A 24,308-nucleotide genomic window follows, 5' to 3' on the forward strand; every position below is an offset into this window, starting at 1 on the left:
GTTTAATGAAGCTGGCAGGATGTTGCGGCGGGGGAGGTATTGCCAGCTTCCTTACTAAAGGAGCCCGATTCTCCTGGCAACCATGAAAGGCCTATATCCAGACATAATTATATGGATGAGGAGATCTTATAAACACCAGACTAGGGGCTTCCGTTAACACATGTTCTTTAGACCATATAGCGAAAATGGTTCTAAAGTGCTCAGGAACTATGACAATGGGATATAGTTTAATCCTATGTACTAGTGCGTTTTATCATGCTACCAATTATACTTTACCAGTTATATGGGTTTAAACACTATGGAAGTCATTATACCTATGTCAACCTAAATTATCTCTGATATGTTGCTGAACCTCTAATAGCTCGCAGGGTGGTCCGAAGAAGGCTTTCAAGTCTTGTGATTTCTATGAGTCTTCTTTTATGTGGATAAAGTTCTTCATTTATTATAAGGACTTCTATGTATTAAATGTGAGACCGACAGAGGAGTGATCCCAACATGATTAAATCCCTGGATGGTTTCATAAATGTACCCCAATGATTGTGGAACAATTAAGGAAAACAATAGTGTTAACAAACTGTGCTGTTTTTGATTTGTTTTATTTTCTAAATCATCATTTTCTGATCCGAGCTACAATATAATGTGAACACTGCGATTTCCCAGATTTGAAACTTACTGGTTTCTTACCATCTGCAAATAGAAGCGGTCAGTATTGCTATGAAATCCAAACTGGTACGAAATCTTTAATAATAAGCAGGATTTGGTGCAGAACAATTACCAGTCTCGGCATAATCATTGTGTACAACAATGTGCTAAAAAAGCCAGAATTTGTATACTTTTATTTATTTTTTATTATTAGGTAGAAGCATCTATAGATAAATAAGAAAGCTCTTCATTTAAGATACAATAATACATCTGGAATAAGACCAACTTGATGACTGTAGTAGTTTGCATGATGAGCATGTTTAATTATATTAAGGTATGTCCTTATAGAGCGTCATCCTACCAAAGTAGAAAATCCTCCCTGTCTCTATTTTAAACTCGTTAGCTTGCTGCACATCATACACATCATTATTTCTTTTTATTTCCAGCACATGGTACAAGTTGGTGAATTAACCGTTAACATTCACTATCTTTAAAGAAACAATTCCTTCATTGTATATATGTACATTCCATACAGTATTATCACAGGCTACGGAGGTGTGCTTTTATGTGTCCAAAATTCACCATTCTAGATAACCGACAATAAGTCATAGAATGAATCATCGTCATTTATTTATATAGCACCAACATATTCCATAGAGCTTTACAATTGGGGACAAATACAGTAAGAAACAAACTGGGGAAAACGGACAAAGAGGTGAGAAGGCTCTGCTTGAAAGCTTACAATCTATGGGACAATGGGAATTTGATACATGAGATTAAGTCTACATTTTGCATTTCGGTCCAGCCAGACTGCAAAGGTAAAAGTGATTTGTAAGCTAAATGATCCTGTCACACAACAATGTTGCTCAGGGGGTAGTTGTCTTGTGTGAAATTGTGTAACAGGTGGTAATAGGGTAATGTAGTGGGGTTAAGAGGGTGGTTGAGGAATATTATAAGCTTGACCGAAGAGGTGGGTTTTCAGAGAATGCTTGAAAGTTTATAGACGAGAGGAGAGTCTTATTGTGTGAGGGAGAGAATTCCATAGAATGAGTGCAGCCCGAAAAAAGTCCTGGAACCGGGAATGGGAGGATGTAATGAGGGTCCATGAGAGACCCAGATCTTGTGCAGAACGATGTTACTGAGTTGGGTGATATTTTGAGACAAGAGAGGAGATGTATGTTGGTGCAGCTTTGTTGATGGCCTTGTAGGTTAGTAAAAGTATTTTATATTGGATTCAGTAGAAAACAGGCAACCAGTGTAGAGACATACAGAGTGATTCAGCAGAGGAATAACGATTTGCATGGAAAATCAATCTTGCCGCTGCGTGCAAAATAGACTGTAGGGTGAGAGTCTGTTTTGGGGAAGACCAGTAAGGAGGGAACTGCAATAGTCAATGCAGGAGATGATAAGTGCATGAATTAAGGTTTTTGCAGTGTCTTGTGTAAGATATGTGCAAATTCTGCAAATGTTTTTAATGAATACAGACCCCCATCAGTTTTGGATCCAGATTTATGGAAGTTCCAGTGGACCATGACTGTTTTCTATGCAGTACACACTATATTGCCCATAAATATGTCCAGAACCAGTTCATAATGGACAATTCATAAAAGTAAGGACCAAATGGCCAAGATCATTATGAAGATGTGTTTCTGTTGAACAAAATAGATTAGTTAAATCCAAACTTCTAACACTTGCAAATACATGGCCATCTAGACATGAATAATCTAGATGTCAGACAAGATGTAATAGTACAACTTATATAATATCTTCTCAAACATCTAATTACTATATGAAAGTAGTATGAAATTGGTGTTTTATGTTATATAAAGTTATAAACTGACTGGGTGAGGAGGGCGACGTTAGATTCCTGATTCAGGGCCATCACAAAGGTCTACCCCTGTTCTCACGTCTAATGTGAAGAATTGCACTACGTGAAACGTATACCTAACCTTAACAAGTACGTGCTAAAAATGGCACAAGGTCTAGTACACACGTGGCCAGTGAGCTGAGTGGTAACATTATAGACTTTCTACAGTTGTCCATAAGCTCTACAGACAGAAAGACCAGGGAGGGAAAGGACAGGATCGCTGACGGTGAGACATAACCTCTACTTACGTAAGTAGGAGACAGTTGCTTTAAATATGGGGAAAACTCACTTAAGGGGTTGTGGTTTCAGAATTTGAGAGGTTATATAGTAGGAAACTTCACAGAGAAATAGGGAGAACATATACTGCACTCTGCCTATAGTAGGTGTTTCTTTCTAGTGTATATATAGCATAGGAGGATCTAAAGAAAAACATATTGCCATTAAGTTATAATTCTGAATGAACAGCACTCAATAGGTATAAATAGTCAGTGAATGGTAAGAAAGAAGTGGTTCTGTAGTTTGTGAATTCCTGTGTACATGGTGACCAGGCCAACTTTTTTTAAACATAATGGAGAACATAATTGATATTATTATTGTTGTTTATTTATGAAATAGAAACCTTTATGAAAACTGGTGTCGTTAAAAGACCAATAAGGCTACAAAGCAAATGTATGTATAGACGTTTACAGTTACATGTGCCAATCTCTGAGGTTCGTATCGAAAGTTGGGATAGTTTGTGCCAGTCTCTGAGGATTTTATCAGCAGTGAGGATATTTGAGGTGCTTTTTGCTTTTGTATATTAGATTTGCTGTCGGTACTCCCTTTAAAGGGGACTGACCCTAAAATACAAGATGGTTTATAAAGAAAACAGATATTAACATTTGCAAAAAAAACCAGTGTAAGGATCTTGTTAGAACAGAAATACTAATGATAAGATTGTGACTGTGGAGGGAAATATCATCCTGCACACAGCCGACTTCCTGGTAATACCATGACATACCAGTCAGACACGTTATGCAGAAACTGACTGATAACAGTGAACAATAGCTCACACTCAGCTGCACAACAAATGTGAATACACTGCCAGACACCTCAAGTCCTGTCAAGGTATGGGAGCGCTTACATTTATGTGTCTAAATGTTTTTAGTAGCTCTTTTGCTTAAAGTAACTTCATCTCTAAGGTTTAGTGGCCCTTAAAGAGTGACTGATAACAGAGGACAATAGCTTGAGGTTAGGTGGATAACAAGTCATCAAATATATTAACTCCTGTCTTGGTAACTGTCTTGGTAAGCATATATAGTAGGAAAGGTTTAATAATAACTTCTTGATAGTGATTGAACTTTTGTAGTGGAGTGATGATGTAATCTGTACTAATAAGAGTTATGACATCATCACTGGGGTGTTAATTAGAAGTGTTCAGTAGTGGAAGTGGAACTTTAGAAGTGTCTGTATGGAAAACGTAATGGGAATGTAAGTGGATGGAATTTAATAGTTTTACAACCACGGGAGTAGATGTGGCTATATGGCGTACCACCGTATACACGCCCACTTCCACCACTGGGTTAATGCATACTTACCTACTTTTGTAGGCAGCTGTCCGGGAGGGGGTCCGTCGAGGGGGCGTGGCCACGCGTGGTGTGCCGTTAGGCTCCGTCCCTGTCAATCCTGGGCAATTTTAGCCAATCGCAGCAGGGGGGCGGGGCCACGATGCCGCATTTAGCTCCGCCCCCACCATCTTAAAAAACGGCGACAGCTGGATCTGGGATTTTTGTCTGCTCTCTCGGGAGTCCGGGAGAACTCCCAAAAATTCGTGAGTCTCCCGGACATTCCGGGAGAGTAGGTAACTATGGGTTAATGTGACATATTCAGCATCACAAAGAGTAACTTTCCTCCTGTACATAAGAAGAATCACCTTTGTAATCTGTGCTTTGTCTTAAAACACTCAACCTGTGTCCTTGTACCTTATATAGAACTCTTCTGTGACAGATGCTTATAATAGTTTTGATTCTTATGATCACATAACAATATACAAAGGTCATCATAATTAGACAGCTGTTGCCGGCGACAGGCAGGACAAAGTTGGGCAACAGAGTAAGATAGTGATTAGCTTTGCCGGGGCCATGAGTTTCATTACAATCAGGACACGATCTGTGTGGCGTTTGCTTGTTCTCTCCATGTTTGCGTGGATTTCCTCCGGGTGCTCCAGCTACTCCCCACAGTCTAGAAACATACTGGTAGGTAAATGTCCGTGTTTGTGTGGCAGAGACTGTAGACTGTAAGCTCCACTGGGGACAGGGACAATGATTGAGCATTCTCTATCAACGTGCTGTGTAATATGTTGGCTCAGTATTAAGGTTAATAAATATAGAATAATGTTGGAAATCAGCTTTGCTCTTTCTCATTTTTGGTGCTAGATCCAAAATCAGGGCAAAACGGACAATGTACCTTCTCATTATACACTAATTTTCATTATATGAGTGTACATTGTTTTGCTATAGTTTGACTTGTTGTCTCAGGCAGCGGAATGTATAATATCTTTATAAACAATCATTAAAGGCACGCCCACAACAAAGATCACAATCTCCCTTGTGTACACAGCCATGTTGAGAGCCTTTAGTGATTTGTGGGAGGGCCTAAACCATTAGCCCCTCCCACAAACCATTAGGCTCCTTGCACTGATTCCGCTTTAACTCAGTGCCACATGCAATTCTACACAGGCACCCCCTTCCAAGCAAGACACCCTAGAACAATCTACATTACCATTAGCAGTTTACATTCAACATATTTGATTTAACTGGGAATTTTGTTAATTTTACCGACTATTTTCATTTTTTGCTGTCATACTTTTATGCTATATTATAAATAAAATGAGTTGTGGCATTTATAGGAAAAGAGGGCTCAAGGGTGTTTAGGCCTACACAGCCCTTTAGGTGTGATTCCAGCATGTTTATTCCAGAATCTAGAAGAGATTTGATTTTTCTGACCTATTTTTCCGGCGAGGTAAATATTCAATATATTTTTTTTATTGACTATCAGGAAATATATTGGTGATTGGCAACATGACTTGTTCAATTAACAATGGTCCTCTTCGTAAGTTTACATTCAGTGTACAGACTATGAAGTGGAGCATGATGGGACGGTATTAGCCTGTTGGGTGAATAACGGAACGTCTGGTGTTCTGCTAGTTGTAGAGAGGGATGTCATTCTAACAGTATCTTTCTTCATGGATTTCTATAGTAAATGTGGAAAACTCTCAAGAGGTTCTGTAGTTGTATCATTTAATATCTTAAATACTGTAGCTCTATGAGTAGTGTTAAGATTTCTGCTCAGTATGTAAAATACAGGGCATCCATCGCGTCTTCTGACTTCTCTGCTTTTGTGGTCTTATTTAAAGCAGCGGGAAACAGAACCGCATTGGAAACTAGTTATTTTCTGTGCCTCGGCATAGCAATGTGTGGTTAATGTCACACTAGCTAAAGTTAGTGGTTAAATCAGAGGGAAACAAGACAATGATTTGCCATCTGGTCCTGGATTCTGTAACTAGATGGAAATAGCAACCAACATAAACATAGCATTCTCAGTTTAACAAACAATATGCAGCGTATCTTGTTTGTGAAGCTTGGTCCACCCGCATTTAAAAACTTACCTCTTATGTTGAAGTTGAAAAATGGACTTAAATTAATGTTACTTGTATATTGTATGTGGTAATACATTGCTTGTATTTGCATAGCTAGTCATCTTAGGAGTACTTTGCACATATTTACCCATAATCCTTATAGTGAAGACTAATTCTAGGCTTTTGTGGTATCAACTAGCTATGAGCATGTGAAATCCTATTGTTTAAAAGTTTTACTACTATATATGATGTTCAATGGATGGATTTCGGGCTCCTTGTAGCCATATTTTTGTCCCCCCAAGCCCCCTATTCTTTGCCATACAATACCCCTTTTCCCTTTCCCTATTGCTATGATCCCAGCCCCCAACTGTATTTCACTTGTATAAAATCAATACATGGAAACAAATTCTGCTCATGGCTTGTTAACAAAATGTACCTGCATTAATACAGGGGCAATTGCAGGATTTGTAGAGGGGGGTTTGCACACCACGCCACCAGTGGGCGTGACCAGCATGCATGGGGGCGTGGCTATAATATTAGACAGTGCTTGACTGCTCTCCAACTCTTCCTATCCCTATAATATACATGGGCAATGCTGCGTGCACTACTGTTAGGTGCACACAGCTCTCCCTTTTCAAGCAGAGCTGTGTGAAGCGGGGGCAGGGTCCAGCCACATCAATAATACAGCGCTCCAGGCTTGGATGGGGGGGGTCCTTCCCAGGCACTAGGAAACCCCCCCTCGGTTTGCCTATGTAATAATTACACAAAATAAGAAAAATAGAATAGAAGAATAGAATTATGTTAACATTGAGGTGAGTTGCATCCCTCTACTGTTTCAGCCCTAGGCCTAGACCTGTGTCTCCTCTCCACAAATCCAGCCTTGCCTATAGCCCACCGTAGGCTCATTGTATCTTCTTCCATCCACCTCCCATGTCATACACCACAGCTACTAGTTTGTTTCATACTGTAACTCCCAATAGTAAACAATTGGGACATCTGACCATACCCCCATTAAACTGAGACTACTCCTCAAATTAGCAAGCACTGTGCAACCTGGCTGCTGAAAATTGGGACTGCTTTGGATATGATCTCTCTTATAGCTTCATATGTTTCATTCCTATAAGAAAATATTTCCTTGTACAGGACATGGACAGTCTGAGAGTGGTATACAGTGATTGGCATGACTCCTGATACGTATCATATGGATAGACCAAAAGCTGGCAGATTGCCTAAAGGAAATTCAGAATATGAACATTGTAGAAGTATACTTGCCTAAATAATACAAGCCGCCATTCTAGATTACGTGGTCGGTCAGAAAGATCCCAGTTGAAGAAGTGGAGGCGTTTTTGCTTATTGATTGAAGTGATGGGTTTGTAAAGGTGTGAGGAAGAGAGCAGTTTGTGCCCTTCTATGACCAGAGAAGCCTATAGGAGATAATATTCCCATATAAATATTATAGTTTAAATGTTACTTGTGTTCCCCTTGTAACTTTGCTATGATAAGTACTTGTGTATAAAGTACAATGCTATACGTTGTGTTTGTATGAGGCATGTAACACTCTTCGGTCAGTGTGCAGGACACGGCTCGCCACTTGATGTCTTTAAAAAGAACAAATCAAATGCCTGTCCTAATTTTAACATCTGACTTTCACTAGACGTCAGTAAGGGGAAAGCCACACTGGCAGTAAATATTCCTTGCGGTAGATTCCACATGGGCTGAATCTTTTTCAGTGGCATGTGATATTTGCTGAAGACATATTTTGCTAAAAATATTTTAATGATGCCACAGACCGCTGTCTGTCTGTCTGTCTTGGTTCTAGTTGTTGTTCAGTCGATACAGAGGTCCCTATTTCAGAGAATATTAATCTGATCCTAGGGATTCTACACTACATATGGAAATTTTAAATACTATAACATTTTAAATATAACTTTGTGTAGATAAACAAGGATAGAGTTATACATTTGTCTATTATATGCTGTAGCTGTGCATAGATCTCCGTCGAATTCTAGCTCCCTTCAAATGTATGTTCTGTGTCTCGGATGACAGTAATGAGATTGCAAGCTCAGTTGTACAACTGGGATAGCCGTGTGTGTGATATATTTTGTTATTCTATAATATATAAGAAATAAACACAATACAATGAAAAATATCAAGACGAGATATAGCAGTGTGCGTGATATATTTTGTTATTCTATAATATATAAGAAATAAACACAATACAATGAAAAATATCAAGACGTTCAATACTAAGTGGAGAAACTACCATTTTACTATGATTTTATGACTGAGTGAAGTGACGTTGTGGGTGGATCCTTTGCTCAGTCTTTGTCCAGTTTCTATTGTGAGTTCTGTATTGTTGCAATTATATTTCAGAATTGGAGATTTTCTTTTTAATTAATTATGTTTTATTTTTAGACCTTATTTGCATTCCCAAATAAATTGCAAGGGATGCCTCCTCTCCGTAAACTTCAATTGTGTGTTTTTTATGCTTCTTTTCTCTGTGCCCATCCAGTTAAACTGCGATCTTGCAGTAATAAGATGATATTCCCGTCGCACATTAAATAAGGAACCAGCTTCAATCTAACACTTAGCAGAGATCACTCTGAAGGTGGCTGATGTGATGTAATCATAGAGGGGATAATGATCTCTGTACTAATCTGTCTCTGCAGCTAATAACTTAATCCATACAAGAGCCCACCATATGACTTGATAAGCACCACAAGTATATTTTGAGTACCCTAAAATCATTTTCCATTAAAATGTACTAATTATCCCAGATGTGTACACATATGGTGACAGCAGGGTTAGAGACATGGGACCCTGCAGGGCTGCCTAGTGTGGTAAGGGTGGTCTACCCCTTTAATTAAAGGAACAGATGACGTGTAATATAAATTCACATGTGGTGAATAAAATCTGTTTAATGTGCTTACAGTTTCTACATGAATAAAATGTTGGTTGGGAAACTGGATTGCTTTCCAATCTACAGATTACTGCATCCATAAAATACAAATTCTACTTCATGTGAAAGGAATCCTCGGGAAATAAGATATTTGTGAAAAGCATAACAGTTATTTTTAAAATTGTTTTTAGGACTATGCTACAATTATTTGTGGCCGTTTACATCCAGTCTGCCACAGAGTATGTGGAACATCCTAAACCGCTTTTGAGGATTCTTTTTGCCCAGTTTGACAATATTCTGCTTTTCTTTTTCATGCTTATATTTCAAGTGCAATAACATGAATTAACTGGTATTAAAAAAAGCATTTAAAGATAACTCCACTGAAAACATAAAAAAAATAGTTCTGTGTAGAGTTCAATAATATAAAATTGAAAAATCATATTTCTATATAAATTCCACTCTCTGTTCACTGTCCTCTCTAACGGTATAACGGTTAAAGCTTAACTCTACCCAAAACTCAAAATTTAGTGCTGGGTAGAGTAAAATAAAAAATGAAGGCCTACCTTTTCACATTCAGTGTGCCAAATCCGCTGGATCCCTGATTGGACTAATGGTCCCACAACATACTACATGTTCCTATTCCTGTTTGAAGCAAGTATAGCGAATGCCGATGCCCCATTCCCTTGTAAAAATCACTTTGTGGAAAGCTCACAGGGGAGGGGCATCAACAGCCTTTAACAATAATTATTCACCATTGTCCTGAAAAGCTCCACATAGGCCAAATTAACTTTTTTATTGAACATATAATAAATAATTTGTACTTACATATACCAGGAAAACAACATGCAGATAATATGGTATTGCTACACAAAGTAATGTGGATTTGGTTAACCATGTGTAGTTAACCACCAATCTGATCCGTTCAGTGGACGTGGTAAACCTGATCCGAATTGCTTTGTGTAGCAACACCATATTACCTGCTTGCTCTTTTCCTGGCACATGTTAGTGCAAATTTTATTATATGCTCAGTAAAATGTTTACTTGATCAACTATTACTGACTTAACTGGTGCAGCGTGTCTATCTGGGAGCGGCTTACATTCCTAGAAGGTGCAGATGAAGGCCACATCTATAGTCCTGATTACGGATTTGGTATATTTTCTGGGAGCGCTCCCCCATCCATTGATGGGGACCACTGTTTTGCAAATAATAGGATAATGATTGTTGTTTTACAGGAAAATAAAGCTTCATTATAAGTAAGGTATATTTTCTATTATAAACAAGAAAATCTTCTTTTCTTCAACAGATGCAAAGAGATATTACATACACGGTTCGAGAAGGCCCACCAGTCCACCGGCCTGGGTCGGCAACATATCCTTCACATGGAGGCCCAATATCTCCACCTCCTACCCCTGTACCGCATTCAATGCCGCCATCTCCATCAAGGATTCCTTACGGTGGTGGACGTCCACCAGTGGGACAGAGTAACTCCACAATATCAAGGGAGAGGTTATCCAGCTTGCCGGTCTCTCGATCCATATCTCCTAGCCCCAGTGCCATATTGGAAAGGAGGGACGTGAAACCAGACGAGGATTTGGGCAATAAAAATGTCCAGTTGATCCGAAATGACAGCATGTACGCAGATCCCTACCTATATCACGAAGGGCGAATGAGTGTGGCATCGTCCCACGGTGGGCACCCACTTGACATGCCGGATCATCTTATCGCTTTCCACAGGGGTGCAATGAGGTCTTCGAGCACTTATTCAAACACTTCTATGCAAATGGAAATGATGGAACAATCTGTTTATAGACAAAAGACTCGGAAACACGTGGAAAGTCATTTGTCAACGCTTGGCTCTAAAACTCCTCCAGCCTCTCCTCACAGAGTGACCGATATCAGGATGATGGAGATGCATGGTCATAACGCTCATTTACCTCCTCACGCTATACAGAGTGAGAGGTCTTCTCCAATACGACAGTCATTTAAAAAAGATCAAGGTCCTGGCATGTTTGTAGAGGCCAAGGTGCGGAACACTGGTGGAATACTCGGTATGGCTGATATTGTCTCATCTCCCACAGACAAACAAGTGTTTGGTGGATATGGACCTCCTCCGGCGCCCAAAGATAATTATACCCGGTAAGAGCTTAGTCTTATATTGCTTTTTATGTATGTTTTGTATGTTTATCACTGACACACATCCACACTCAGCGTTTTACATGTAGCCTCACATTTCAACCCCAGAAATTCCCATATGACTTCCTATCCGTGATACAGATGACCGCAGGGCACAGGGTCATTCTAAAAAGTGCTAAATATGATTTGCTGTATATTCTGTAAACCGTAATGTATTGAAGTGCTTATCAATAGAAGAAAACATTTATTTACTTCTGTACAATGAGGCGCTTCATCATCATCATCATCATCAGTTATCAGCTTCTCTGTATACACAGTCGATGTAACCATTTTGCTGACATAAGTAATATTCATCAGAATGCAACCCATCAATTTACTATATGAGGCCTGGCCAACCTGTGGCTCTCCAGGTATTGTACAACTATAAGTCCCAGCATGCCCTGCCAGCTATTGGCTGGTTATCTACGGGCAAAGCATTTTGGGGTTTGTAATCTTGTAACACCTGGAGAGCCACATAACAGAGACATGAGACAGCTCTTCATAAAGTTCTTAGTGAATTCCTTATCACATATATGAGACCACAACATGACTACTTTGACTGTCTTGGTGATGTGTATACTATTAATGAGTCCTGCGGTTCTCCTATAGAGAAAAGGTGCATGTACTAACCAACATAGCTGCATGCTTAATGGAATGACACTTTTAGGCGGTTCGTGCTGTACTTCACATGTTACCAGAACATGCGAGGGTGGGAAAACAGCTTTATATGCTTGTCTTATGATACCAACTTTGTATGCTTCTATTACTCCTGACTTTACCCATTGTATTGCCTGGTCATAATGGGTTTTGCTGTTATTAGTGATCTGTTCCAGGTTAATTTCCTCAATCTACACTGAGTGAACATAGATATACAGTGTGTCTCTGATATGTGCTCTACACTTTAGTTTCTATAGGGTGACATCCTGGATTACTCATGTTAAACTCTAGTTAAAGACCTACAGAATATATTGTGTTAGCTGCTAGAAATTTAAAGGACAGCTAGGCAATTTGTGGCCAAGCCCTGTCCTCATGCTGGGACTTGTAGTTCCACTGACGCAGGGAGAGAGGTCGCCTATGTGGGCGGAGAAGTCAGAGCTGTTGCACTAATCTAAAATTGGTAACTTGCAGAATTAAATCTTGGTTTTCATCTTTGTACATTACCATGTGTCTTGTGATGTGGCTGCTACAGGAGCCAAAATTCATGACTAACTATGGGACACCATTCTCTCTTGCATGAGGTCCTGAATGTGTTTACTAAAACCTCAAGTGCAAGCTTCTAGACGTAGGCCAGGATTGTTGTACTGGTAGTAGTGGTTGGTGTCTGTGTCAATGACAACCTGTACTGATAAACATTTATTATTGTCTTTTAAATGTATAATAGTGCTAGTTCCTTGCTGTGTGTGTGTATAGTGCATATTTGCCAATTTTTCTTGTTGGCTTCAGGGAGATCCTGGGGGAGGTTGGCGTGTGGGGGCGGAGCTTGACGAATCGCATCATTTTGGCGGGGCTGAGATGATGCGCCACTTATCTATTGGGGGGGCGAGAACCGGGAGGTTGCCCTGCACTCCCGTGAGCTCTCCCAGAAATGCAGGAGTCTCCCGGACATTCCCGGGAGAGTAGGCAGCTATGCGTTAAAGAAAAGCAGCTAATGAATCTATAGAGACTGAAGTGTCTTTTACATTTCTGTCTCTATTACTGAAGTCATGTTGTCTTACCTGTCAGTCTTTGATTAAATCTTGGTCTCCATGAAAATGGCCACCTCCATAGGCATCAATACATGGACATAGGACACAATTTCTGAACAGTGTCATCATGCCACATATGGCGAAGCCAACCACGTCTTGTACTGGCTCAGCATCAGGGAGAATGCCAGACTCTTCAGGGAGTGAGGGAGATCACCGCTATTTCAGGGAGTCTCCTGACATTCAGGGAGAGTCGACAAGTGTGGTTTAGTGTCCTTTTTTATTCTTTTTAATTGGTGGTATTTTATGATTTATCTAGAAGATGGTGTATAGGCTCATTGGTACCTCAGCTTCTGTTCTCAAGAGACCATAACATATAAGGAAGTATCACTCAGGCATGTGTTGCATTCTCTATAATGAAAACAAGGATATTATTGATGCTGATTGCTGCATCATTTAAAATGAATCTGCAATTAGTAAAACCTTTTATATTAGAGCCGATGGATGTCACATGTTCCGCTGCCATGTATCCCGTAGGACAACCCATGATGGTTTTTTTTTATCACACAGCAGTATATAGTGTATATTGTGATCTCTTTGACTCATACTCATTGGCACTGTCCCTGTGCTCCTGGTAGTCTGAGCCACAGTAAACACAGCTTAACTAGTACTGCCAGGAGGGATAATTAATCCCTATAGAGAAATTGCTGGACAGATGCACACCTTATAATAGAACATCCTGCCATCCACCGAGTACGTTCTTCATAGGGTTCTGTGATGAGCGTTGAGCTTGTTACTGAACGTACGTATAGGAAAAGTACCTGTGTGACAAAGCCCTTATAGCAGACAGTCACAGCCACCTATCTGGGTGCGAGCCCTCTGTCTTGTATCTAAGTTTCTAGCCTAGATTATTTCTTACAGATGTTTTCTCTCGGCTGTACATATCCCTATTGAGTTCTGTCTCCAATTTGATTAAAGGGTGCTGTGGCTTTCTTCTGTTTGATGGCATGATTCCCAGAGCTTGTGTATGTGGGGAGGAAGATTGGAGATGGATACACCCAGACTAGAGTTTGTGCTACTCACATGTGAATAAATGTAAAATCAATTGCACACTCTGCACCCTTTACGTTCAGTCTGAGCTACTCTATAGGGGTTTGTTGGCATAGAAGAAGGAAAAGAGGAAAGGAAATTAAGCAACCTATTTTTGGTTCCCTCTAACCCTAAACAAAGTCTCTGTAAACCTCCGTGCATGCATGGATGTATTTTGAGTTGACTTTGGCCTAGGTATTGTGAGTAAAGATGCCCCTCTGTACTCCAAATGCTCATACTGTGAGTACCAATAATAAAATAAATAAAATAGTAAAGAGTAAATAAAATCAGCATACAACTACTTTATCTGCTGCACCCTTTAATATCCCCATGTACCTCATTGGTCTCAGTAGCGGATGTAGGGAGGAGGGAGGGGGGGAGTTGAACCCCCCCCCCCCCCTAGGTCAGTGTTTCTCAACTCCAGTCCTCAGGACCCACTAACAGTGCAGGATTTCCAGGTGACAAATGAAATAATTATACCACCTGATACACTGTGTCAGTCAGTAATGAATACACCTGTGCTCCAGCAAGGAGATATGGAAAACATGTACTGCTAGGGGGTCCTGAGGACTGGAGTTGAGAAACACTGCACTAGAAGCACAAGCCTATCTTTAATTTGTGTCCCCATCAGTGATCAAACCTGGGAGGGCAGGGCCAAATGTGGGCAGGGGTGGGGCCAACCAGGAACAGACAATCAAAATGAAGGAGGGGCGTGAATATGCTAAATTGCCCACCCTAAAAATAAAGTCTAGGCCCGCCCCTGGTTGGTCTTAATGTTACATCCAGCCTTACTATTGCCTAATATTAAATTTCACCCATAAAATCTTTCAGTCTAGGTGTCTGATAAGGATTGAGGACAACCGAGTAAAGGACACAACACGTTGGGCACTAACATAAATGCACAAAAACATATATTTACATACTGGAAATAATTGCATATATATTACCTTAATTCATCATAGTGTATGTACGCATACACCTCTTTTCTAAGACTTTTATGTAATATTCTGGCAAAACTAATATAAACACCTTTAATTAAAAGCATATTTTTATGAATAATTTAACTTATATTTGAATATCAATTGTAAGATAATTCACTTTTTTCCTATTCTACCTTATTATTTTTACAGCTAATCCAGCTATAAGCTATTTTATTGCAGACATGTTTAATTTATATCTAGAGTTTGAGCACTGCTTAGCCATCATATTGATGTTTTAGAGAATTTTATGATACCAGATAGATAAAATGCTGTTATTATTATGCATGTAATCAGTCAAAGGTAAAATATACCAGCAGACGTTGTTTACATTTTATATTTTCATGAATGTTAAGTGAAACTCCTGGCTATAAATTATTCTGCTAATTCCCTGTATCTTTCCATCTGTTACAATGAATCCGTGTGCAAAAATAAAATTAGATGACCTAACAGAATAAATAAAGACCGTTGACAACCAAAATAATAAAATAAAAATACACAAAAAAGTGCTTAGCATAATTTACCGTCCAGTTCTATTCAATAAATATTGTCACAGTCATGTGAACAGCAAGACGAGACATTAAACAGGACATTTCAAATATTTTAAATAATATCTAAAGCAACATATATTTATTGACTTTATGGTGTTGACTTTTGTTATTCAGTCTTGTTTGTTTCAGGTTTTGTAAAATGCATTGTATTGTTAAAAGCACAACGCTTGATAGTGCATGGGAAAAGCGTTAAAAAGGTATCACTAAAACGCGTCTAACGTGTGCCTACTGAGTTAGTCACCCACTTTCCCTGTGCATGTGTGTGAATGAGCCCCTATTGACATGATGGTTTACTTAGAGTTCAGTGGGTATATTTACTACATACTTGCCTACTTTTGGCAAGTTGTATCTGGGAGAGGGCGTGTCTAGAGGGCGGGAGCAGCCAAACGCGTCATTTTGGCCCCGCCCCGCAACAAATATGCAGTTTTATTGCGGGGGCGGGGCCAAAATGACGTGATTCACCACAAATCACGTCATTTTAGCCCCGCAATTGCGGGATGCGGGAGACTTGCCAGATCTCCCGGGAGTCCGTGAGACTGACCCGAGTTTCGGGAGTCTCCCGGACATTCCGGTAGAGTTGGCAAATATGATTTACTAAACTGCTGGTTTGAAAAAGTGGAGATGTTGCCTATAGCAACCAATCAGATTCTAGTTATCGTTTATTTAGTACATTCTACAAAATGACAGCTAGAATCTGATTGGTTGCTATTGGCAACATCTCCATTTTTTTCAAACCCTCAGCTTAGTAAATATATCCCCAGGCCTTTCCCAGAATGTCATATCTATCTCATTTATGACCATTATAATAATAATAATAATAATAATAATAATAATAATAATAATAATAATAATGCTCAAGACTTCACCATTATTTTGTCCCTTAAATAAATCAATGTGTTGCTGAATGCCAAGTCTGGGGACCAGAAACCCACTAGAACGTTTGGTTATGCGAGTTGTTTATGATATTCGGTCGTATTCATGCTGTAACCTTCTGAAAGCCACAGCTTAGAAGTACTTATTAGTAGGAAAGCAATTCAGAATTTGTACATTAGTTGGGATGAGAACCACAAACCGTCAGCTACGATTATGTGATCCTGGCCTGAGCCAGGTTTGTAGACCTCGCCATATGTACGAGGGGTCAGGGTGTGGCGCAGAGAATTATGGCAGAGTTCCTCTATTATACTGTTTGTTTTGAATACGTTTTACTTTGTATGCTTTTAAGGGAAACAGCTAAACATTGTGTTCATTTCCTTGAGACATAAAGGACTGTGGTGAGGTTCAGGTGCTAGTTCCTCCTGTGTGTGTGTTTGCATTTCAGTGCTGGGTGTGACTTTTATAGACTGCTGAGTGATCCTGCTTCAGGGCAGCATCGCTGAACTTCCATTACCCCTGGTTTACTGTGCATTAGAAAACAAACGGGTAACATTACATTTTTATTTTGTTTTTGCAACAAGAGGGAATTCCAAGTACAGGAGATTTCAAGGCAGGGCAACCAGTAAGGCGGATTCCCTATGGCCTATGGCAACGTACAGTAGGAGCCTGCAGAGAAGGGGTTTAGATTTGGTTACAATAAGATGTTATTAATGTGTTATTAGAGGTCACTTTTCAAATAGATGTGTTTTAACCAAATTGGGCCGCATTTTTATAATGGCTTCCAATCTGACTACCTTCCGCAGTGTAATCAGACTGCTTCAGCTTTCCCCACTTAGTTTCCATTCGCAGTCATCTGGGCTGAATTAGTGGACTGGTGTTACATGTGCCGTTGACTTTAGAACGTTAATTCGGACCACGTTGTTGCATTTGGAAAACAAGTGGGAAAATCAGAAACAAACTCTAATCGCACAGGCAGCAGGAGTTCTTTGTAAGCACTGTGACTGCCAATAATCAAGTGCACAGGCTGATCACATTGTGGTGAGACGCTGCGGGGTGAGGACACTTTCTAAATATTTGTTTAGAAAATATGCAAATAATCAGACATTAATTGCTTCTGTGGATAAATAAAGGGTGCGCAGAGCATGCACAGAAGGATGTGGCCCCTGAACAATAGAGAGAAATCCAGAATTTTGAATTTGTGTGGAATCTTTATTAACAAAATGACCAATTATTGCACATGGCTGGGGTTATCTAGAACCAGGATGCCAATGTACAAAATCCACCAATCATACATTTGCTTTAATTGTGCATCTTATACTAGATTTATTAGTCATTTACTGATGATGTGGGAAAAGTACAACTAGAGTATCACAGCACCCATACAGGGTTACATAATAATAGGAATCTGATGGTAGAAAAGTGATTTGATCATTACTGTGTGTCCACAACACTTTGTTGGATGATGTTGCTAATTACTCTATCTCAACTTTTTCTCTCTACGGTCATTTCATTTAAATATTTTGTCCCCTCTGAATGTGGCTTGGACGGTCTTATTCAAGACCACAGAGCGGTGTTTATTAATTTTTGGCAATAAGGCATATTTTATTTTTATCTGTGCTTCTCGTGGAGATAGAACATCACCTATCCACAATTTAGCAATAAATTACCCTCGAGGCAGCTGAGTCCTTGTTATTTAAAAGGATCTCCATGATACCATCATCATTTATTTATATAGCGCCACTAATTCCGCAGCGCTGTACAGAGAACTCACTCACATCAGTCCCTGCCCCATTGGAGCTTACAGTCTAAATTCCCTAACATACACAGACACAGACACACAGACAGAGACTAAGGTGAATTTTGATAGTAGCCAAGTAACCTACTAGTATGTTTTTGGAGTGTGGGAGGAAACCCACGCAAACACGGGGGGAACATACAAACTCCACACAGATAAGGCCATGGTCGAGAATCAAACTCATGACCCCAGTGCTGTGAGGAAGAAGTGCTAACCACTGAGCCACCGTGCTGCTCATATCAGGCTGTACGCTCCTGTTTTCGCCAGCCATGGAGCTTTTCATTCTATGATAAATATGCCTCTATATACCTAAAGATGTTCAGAAACTATATGCATGATCCCAATACTGGGAATCGGGGAATCATGTTGTGGTGGGGGGTGGGTGGGTGGAGCTGGGGTTTGGTGATTTACACATCACAAGCACTAAGGTTGCTGCTGGTCCCCCCTTCCATAAAAACACTCCTGTATAGCTATAGTTTTAGTTATTCTTTATGTGTAACTAGGTCCCCAAGGTTCATTGTGCCATTGTTCTGGGACCCCAATCAAGCAGTCCCCAATGGAATGTATTGTATTTCATATTCGTTTTCCCCAAAAACAGATTCTGGGACCCCAGCTGGAGTTGACCTTCTGATCGTGCACCTCTGGTGTAATCATTTTTGAAATGACTACTGATCAAACATAAATGACAACATGAAGGGAAATATTATTTTCTTTTGAAGTCACAAAGCAACCTTCTAAACATAGAGGTCTTTGTTCTTCTATCGCTGCCGTGGGATCGGCTGCAACGCTCGCTGTTATCTGCTCTCCGCACAGTGATAATAACACTCCGGACTTTTCTGTTCCTGATGGAATAAAATAGGAGAACTTTTACCTCACTCCCCTTTCATCTACTCTTTTACCACTTTGCATATAATAGAATTTTGCTAGAGGAAAAGTCAGATAGTTTTCCTACTTCTGCACCAATTCCCGAGTTGTTTCCTTCAAGGCTGATATATGCTGTGGTTTACAAGAGCAAGCCAAGATCAGCCTCGAAAAGTCATAATTTACTTAAAATGCAGAATTGTTTCCAGATTGGCCAGTCTAGGAATAGATGGAGTATGCTACTCTGCAGTTTACACAACATATATTTTGTTGTACATCTATATTTATCATGCTTTTAAGAGGTTATAAAGAAAACGTTGATCTCTTTATTATCAAGTTTGCAATCAAAATTAAATTAAACCAATTTTGGACAAATTTAGGCTGAGGAATACATTACATAGTCAGGATACAATCACAAGCATATGCATTTATTACAAAAGATAAGACAATAATAGTCTGTGTATAACATAAGACATGGAAGGACTGCTTGTTTGTGAGAATCTGGACTCAAACCATCATTTTTACTTTTTTCTTTTAAATTTTCTTTTAATTATATTGTCATACTTTTGCCATACTGCATGAAGTCATTTGTTTTCAATAATAAGGTTACCTTTGATAAGTAGACAAAAGTTGGGTAAACATACAGCAATAGTGGCAAATTGGCCCAGGTTTGCACTGTGTGTGGTTTCAAATGAGTGCTTTGTCCCAATAAAATCTTTTGGAAATCAATTGGGTCATATTCAGGACTGATTATAAGCCCAGCCAGCAGAGGGCGACCTATTTTTTGCTGAATGACAAAAGCTCATTTTTGGCCCGCATTAAACAAAAAGAAAAGAGCACTAATTGGACGTATGAACTGGACACCATAACCTTCTTAGTGTTTTATATTAAACTGCTTGACTATGTGCTGTTGGGGGACACTGTGTCTTCCACTATCTATCACTCAGGCTGTTGCTTCCTGCTTATCTCCAGCCCTTCTCCCCCCCCCTTCCCCTGATATCATGACACTGTCCCTGTCACACACAGACACATCTTTGCTAATCTAATCGCACAAGTCCCCTGAATGATCTGTGCCGCTGTCTGGTAACATCCTTTTGATATGTTTGGCACCAGGTTGTTTTAGCCACTTATTTGTTTGCTTTTAATCTCCCGCTCGTTTGTGGGTCCCAATTTTCTCATGTCCATACCTCTCAGATGTTCCAGGTTTGGAGGCACAGTCCTGAATCACAGAGCTTGTGACTGAAATGGGTGAAATTTCACCTCAAAGTGGGTGTGTTGGGGATTATCTGGGAGAGTTTGGATGGATCAGGGATGGGGCTTATTTTGTCCCGATTCTGCATGTCTCATGTTGGGAGGTATACAAGTGCACCTAGATTTATAAGTTTACAGAGCAAGATGACCGCATTTGCAGAATAGCAGATGTTTGCAAGGGCGATGGGGGCTCTATAATGATAAGATTGGACTTTCGATGAGACATAAATGTCACTGACATTTACACCTTTGCAAAGTCTGCCTTCTTAAGTTTTTTTCTGGCTGTCTACTCTCCTGAGAATGGAGTGTAGTTGTGCACTTTAATGTGTGCTGGACAACCTAGGCACACTGGTGCACAGCCATGGTGTATTGTGGTCAGGGGCAGGCTGGGCTGGGGGGTGGGAGGGAATCTGCCCCTCGGGCCCGTCTCATAGTGGCTACCTTGGGCTGAATCACTGGACTACCTGCATTACTTTCCTTTAAAATGTTCCTGATAGGCTGCTGAGTTGAGCCTTGGCTCCCGGGCTAAGGTTTGCCAGCAAGCCCTGATTGAGGTCCATGGGTTAGCAGGGGTTTACTAGCGCACACTATGGATACAATGAGCCCCAAGAATGCAATTATGTGAGTTACTGTAGGTTTATAGGTTAATACCTTCAGTTCCCAGGCAGCTTGCAGAGTTTTAGTTTCAGTAAAGTAAGCTTAATCGTTTCATCTTTTTATTTTGTCTACTTTTCAGTTCATTTTATGGCAAAGTATCTCTTCTTCATACATTTCCAGAGTGGATAATTTCAAAACTGTTTGCTGAGCATAATTTGTGCATTTAAATTACTTTGCATCAGATACATTTGCATAATAAAATGATGCCTTTGCTGTGTAGTAAATAGACACAGACTGAATAGATTTTCTGGATCATTTTCTTCATTTTTTTTTCCCCAGAGAGCTCTGAAGCTTTGCTGTATGTTTTTCAGCCAGGGTAATGCACGATGTGGTGAACGTACCTTGAGTGTGTCTATGGGTCTTGTGTCAGAATGACCTATGCCAAGTCAAACACTTTATATAATTATACTTATTAATATATACTTATAAACATAAATGCAACACTTGTAAATGCTCCCACACGCATATATCTGAACACTACAGAAATCCAGCAAACCTTAAACGCATGAACTGTCTCCCCTCTCTTCCAAAGTTCTTTAAATGTGCCCTTTGGAATGCACGTTCTGTGTGTAACAAACTTATCTCCATTCATGATCTCTTCCTCTCAAACAACCTCAACCTTCTAGCAATAACAGAAACATGTCTCACGCATTCAGACACTGCCTCACCTGCAGCCCTTTCACATGGTGGTCTCCATTTCACCCACACCCCCAGACCAGGAGGCAGACAAGGAGGGGGGGTTGGACTACTTCTCTCCCCACAGTGCACATTCACAGTTCTACCAAGTGTCCCATCACTCACGTTCACATCTTTTGAAATACATGCTGTTAGGATTTTTAACCCATTCTCTATGCGTGTTGCTGTCATCTATCGCCCCCCTGGACCACACCAACAATTTCTTGAACACTTCTCTGCATGGCTTCCTCACTTCTTATCTACTGATATCCCCACCATCATCATGGGTGATTTCAACATCCCTATTTCTAATCCAAGTTCAAATGCTGCTTCCAAACTACTCTCTCTAACCTCCTCACTTGACCTCTCCCAGTGGATTGAATCCGCTACTCATCAGGATGGCCACTGTCTTGATCTTGTTTTCTCTAGACTATGCTCAGTTTCTCATTTCCTTAACACTCCTTTCCCCCTCTCGGATCATCACCTTATTAGCTACTCACTCACCCCCAGTTCTTTACTCTCCCTAGTGTCAAACTTTTCCAAGCCTCCTCACAACCGCAGGAATTTCAACTCTATTGATTTTCAACAGTTTTTCACCTCTCTCCAACACCTTCTCTCCCCAATTTCTACATTCTCCTCCCCTGATCGGGCAGTACCCCATTTTCATCAAACCCTAGCAACTGCTCTGGATCAAATGGCTCCAGCGTCACTACATACTTCGTGGTTCTCATCCTACCTATCTAATCACTCTTTCAGTGTTAATTTCTCTGGATCCACCTCTGCTCCGCTTCCTTTATCAGTTGGAGAACCACAAGGCTCAGCCCTAGGTCCTCTGCTATTCTCTATCTACACCACTTCTCTTGGAAAACTAATAAGCTCCTTTGGATTTCAGTATCATCTCTATGCGGATGATACACAAATTTATCTATCCTCTCCTGATCTTTCACCATCTGTGTTGTCTCACGTTACTGACTGTCTTTCTGCCATTTCATCTTGGATGTCTTCTCGCCAACTCAAACTCAATCTTTCAAAAACTGAATGAATAATATTCCCACCCAAAAACAGAAGCTTCCTGCCTGACATTTCTATTTCTGTTGGTAACATGACCATAAATCCCACCCCGCAAGCTGGTTGCCTAGGTGTAATCCTTGATTCACAACTGTCGTTTATTCCCCACATCAACTCTATATCTAAATCATGTTACATACACCTAAAGAACATTTCCAGAATACGCACATATCTGACACAAGACACCGCAAAAACATTAATTCATGCACTCATCATCTCCCGCATCGACTATTGCAATTCCCTCCTTACTGGTCTTCCCAAAGTCAGACTTTAACCCCTACAATCTATTTTGCACGCAGCGGCTAGATTGATTTTCCTTACTAACCGTTATTCCTCTGCTGAGCCACTCTGTCAGTCTCTACATTGGCTGCCTGTATATCAACGAATCCAGTATAAAATTCTTCTACTAACATACAAGACCATCAACAAAATGGCACCGACATACATTTCCTCACTTGTCTCAAAATATCTCCCTACTCGACACCTCCGTTCTGCACAAGATCTACGTCTCTCCTCCACTCTCATCACATCCTCCCATTCTCGGTTACAGGATTTTTTCCGGGCTGCACCCACTTTGTGGAATTCCCTCCCACGCACAATAAGACTTCCTCTAGTCTTCAAACCTTCAAGCGTTCACTGAAAACCCACCTCTTCAGACAAGGTTATGACATTCCTCAACCACCATCTTAATTTCCCTAGATTACCCTATTACCATCCTCTACACAGCTAACGCAAGACAACAACCCTCTGACCAACATTGCAACACACACAGACCACTCAATACTTTTACCTTTGCGTTCTAGCTGGTCCATTGTGCAATATGATGTAGCACATGCCCTTGTGTTTCTAACTCCCATTGTCCCATAGATTGTAAGCTTTCGAGCAGGGTTCTCTTACCTCTCTGTCTGTATGTATTACCCAGTATTGTCTTATCAATGTTTGTTCCCAATTGTAAAGCGCTACGGAATTTGCTGGCGCTATATAAATAAATGTAGATGATGATGATGATGATGCATTCTGTCACCGATATCTAAGCAGACAACATATGTTACATTAACATGAAGTTAGTTAATCTTCTGGGCAGCTGTAAATATTCCAGAGTACTAATGAGTGTGGACATCCCATGTACTGGCGGAGCATGCTCACTGTGCTCCTGAGAATCCACCTGTGACATCATCATGCCGCCAGCTTTTAGTACATTGGCTATGAATTTTCTACCCACAGCGACAGCTAATTTAAATAATGTCTATGGCCGGGGGCAGAAGAGTGCATCGCCAGGCCCCATAGAAAAATTTGGATGGGGACCCTGCAATGCTGTTCTCTCCTTGCTCTATTGAGAGCAGGTTGGGGGTCTCATCTGAACATAAGCCATACTTGCCTACTCTTCTGGAATTTCTGAGAAGCTCCCAAATTTCTCACGGAAGGGAGGGCAACCTCCCGGATCCATGTAGAAAGGGAGCATAAGTTGCCCAGTGCCCATGGGCTGCTCAGAAGAGGCCACCTCACCTCCAGGTCCTGCATACTCTGCACCCCTTATGGTTATGCCCCTGCCCAAGGCTTTTATGACAGAGAGGGAGGGGCACATTTTTATATCTGGTTTTTTTCCAGCAATAGTATATGTTTTAATAACTT

The 24,308-nt window shown here is 40.4% G+C and overlaps 1 protein-coding gene across 17 annotated transcripts in view; it reads left to right on the forward strand.

Moving 5' to 3' along the window:
• Positions 1 to 24,308, forward strand: part of KIAA1217 (KIAA1217 ortholog) — a 547,404-nt gene that overhangs the window by 482,268 nt on the left and 40,828 nt on the right. For 16 of the 17 annotated variants that reach the window (XM_075211953.1, XM_075211957.1, XM_075211950.1 and 13 more), the window contains one exon: positions 10,329 to 11,161. In XM_075211953.1, the coding sequence (XP_075068054.1) occupies positions 10,329 to 11,161 (833 nt within the window). Of the gene's footprint in view, positions 1 to 2,676; positions 2,758 to 10,328; positions 11,162 to 24,308 lie in introns of those variants that run through there. The other variant, XM_075211961.1, reaches the window with a different exon arrangement.

This window comes from Mixophyes fleayi, chromosome 5, assembly GCF_038048845.1.
Source record: "Mixophyes fleayi isolate aMixFle1 chromosome 5, aMixFle1.hap1, whole genome shotgun sequence".
Lineage (NCBI taxonomy): Eukaryota > Metazoa > Chordata > Amphibia > Anura > Limnodynastidae > Mixophyes > Mixophyes fleayi.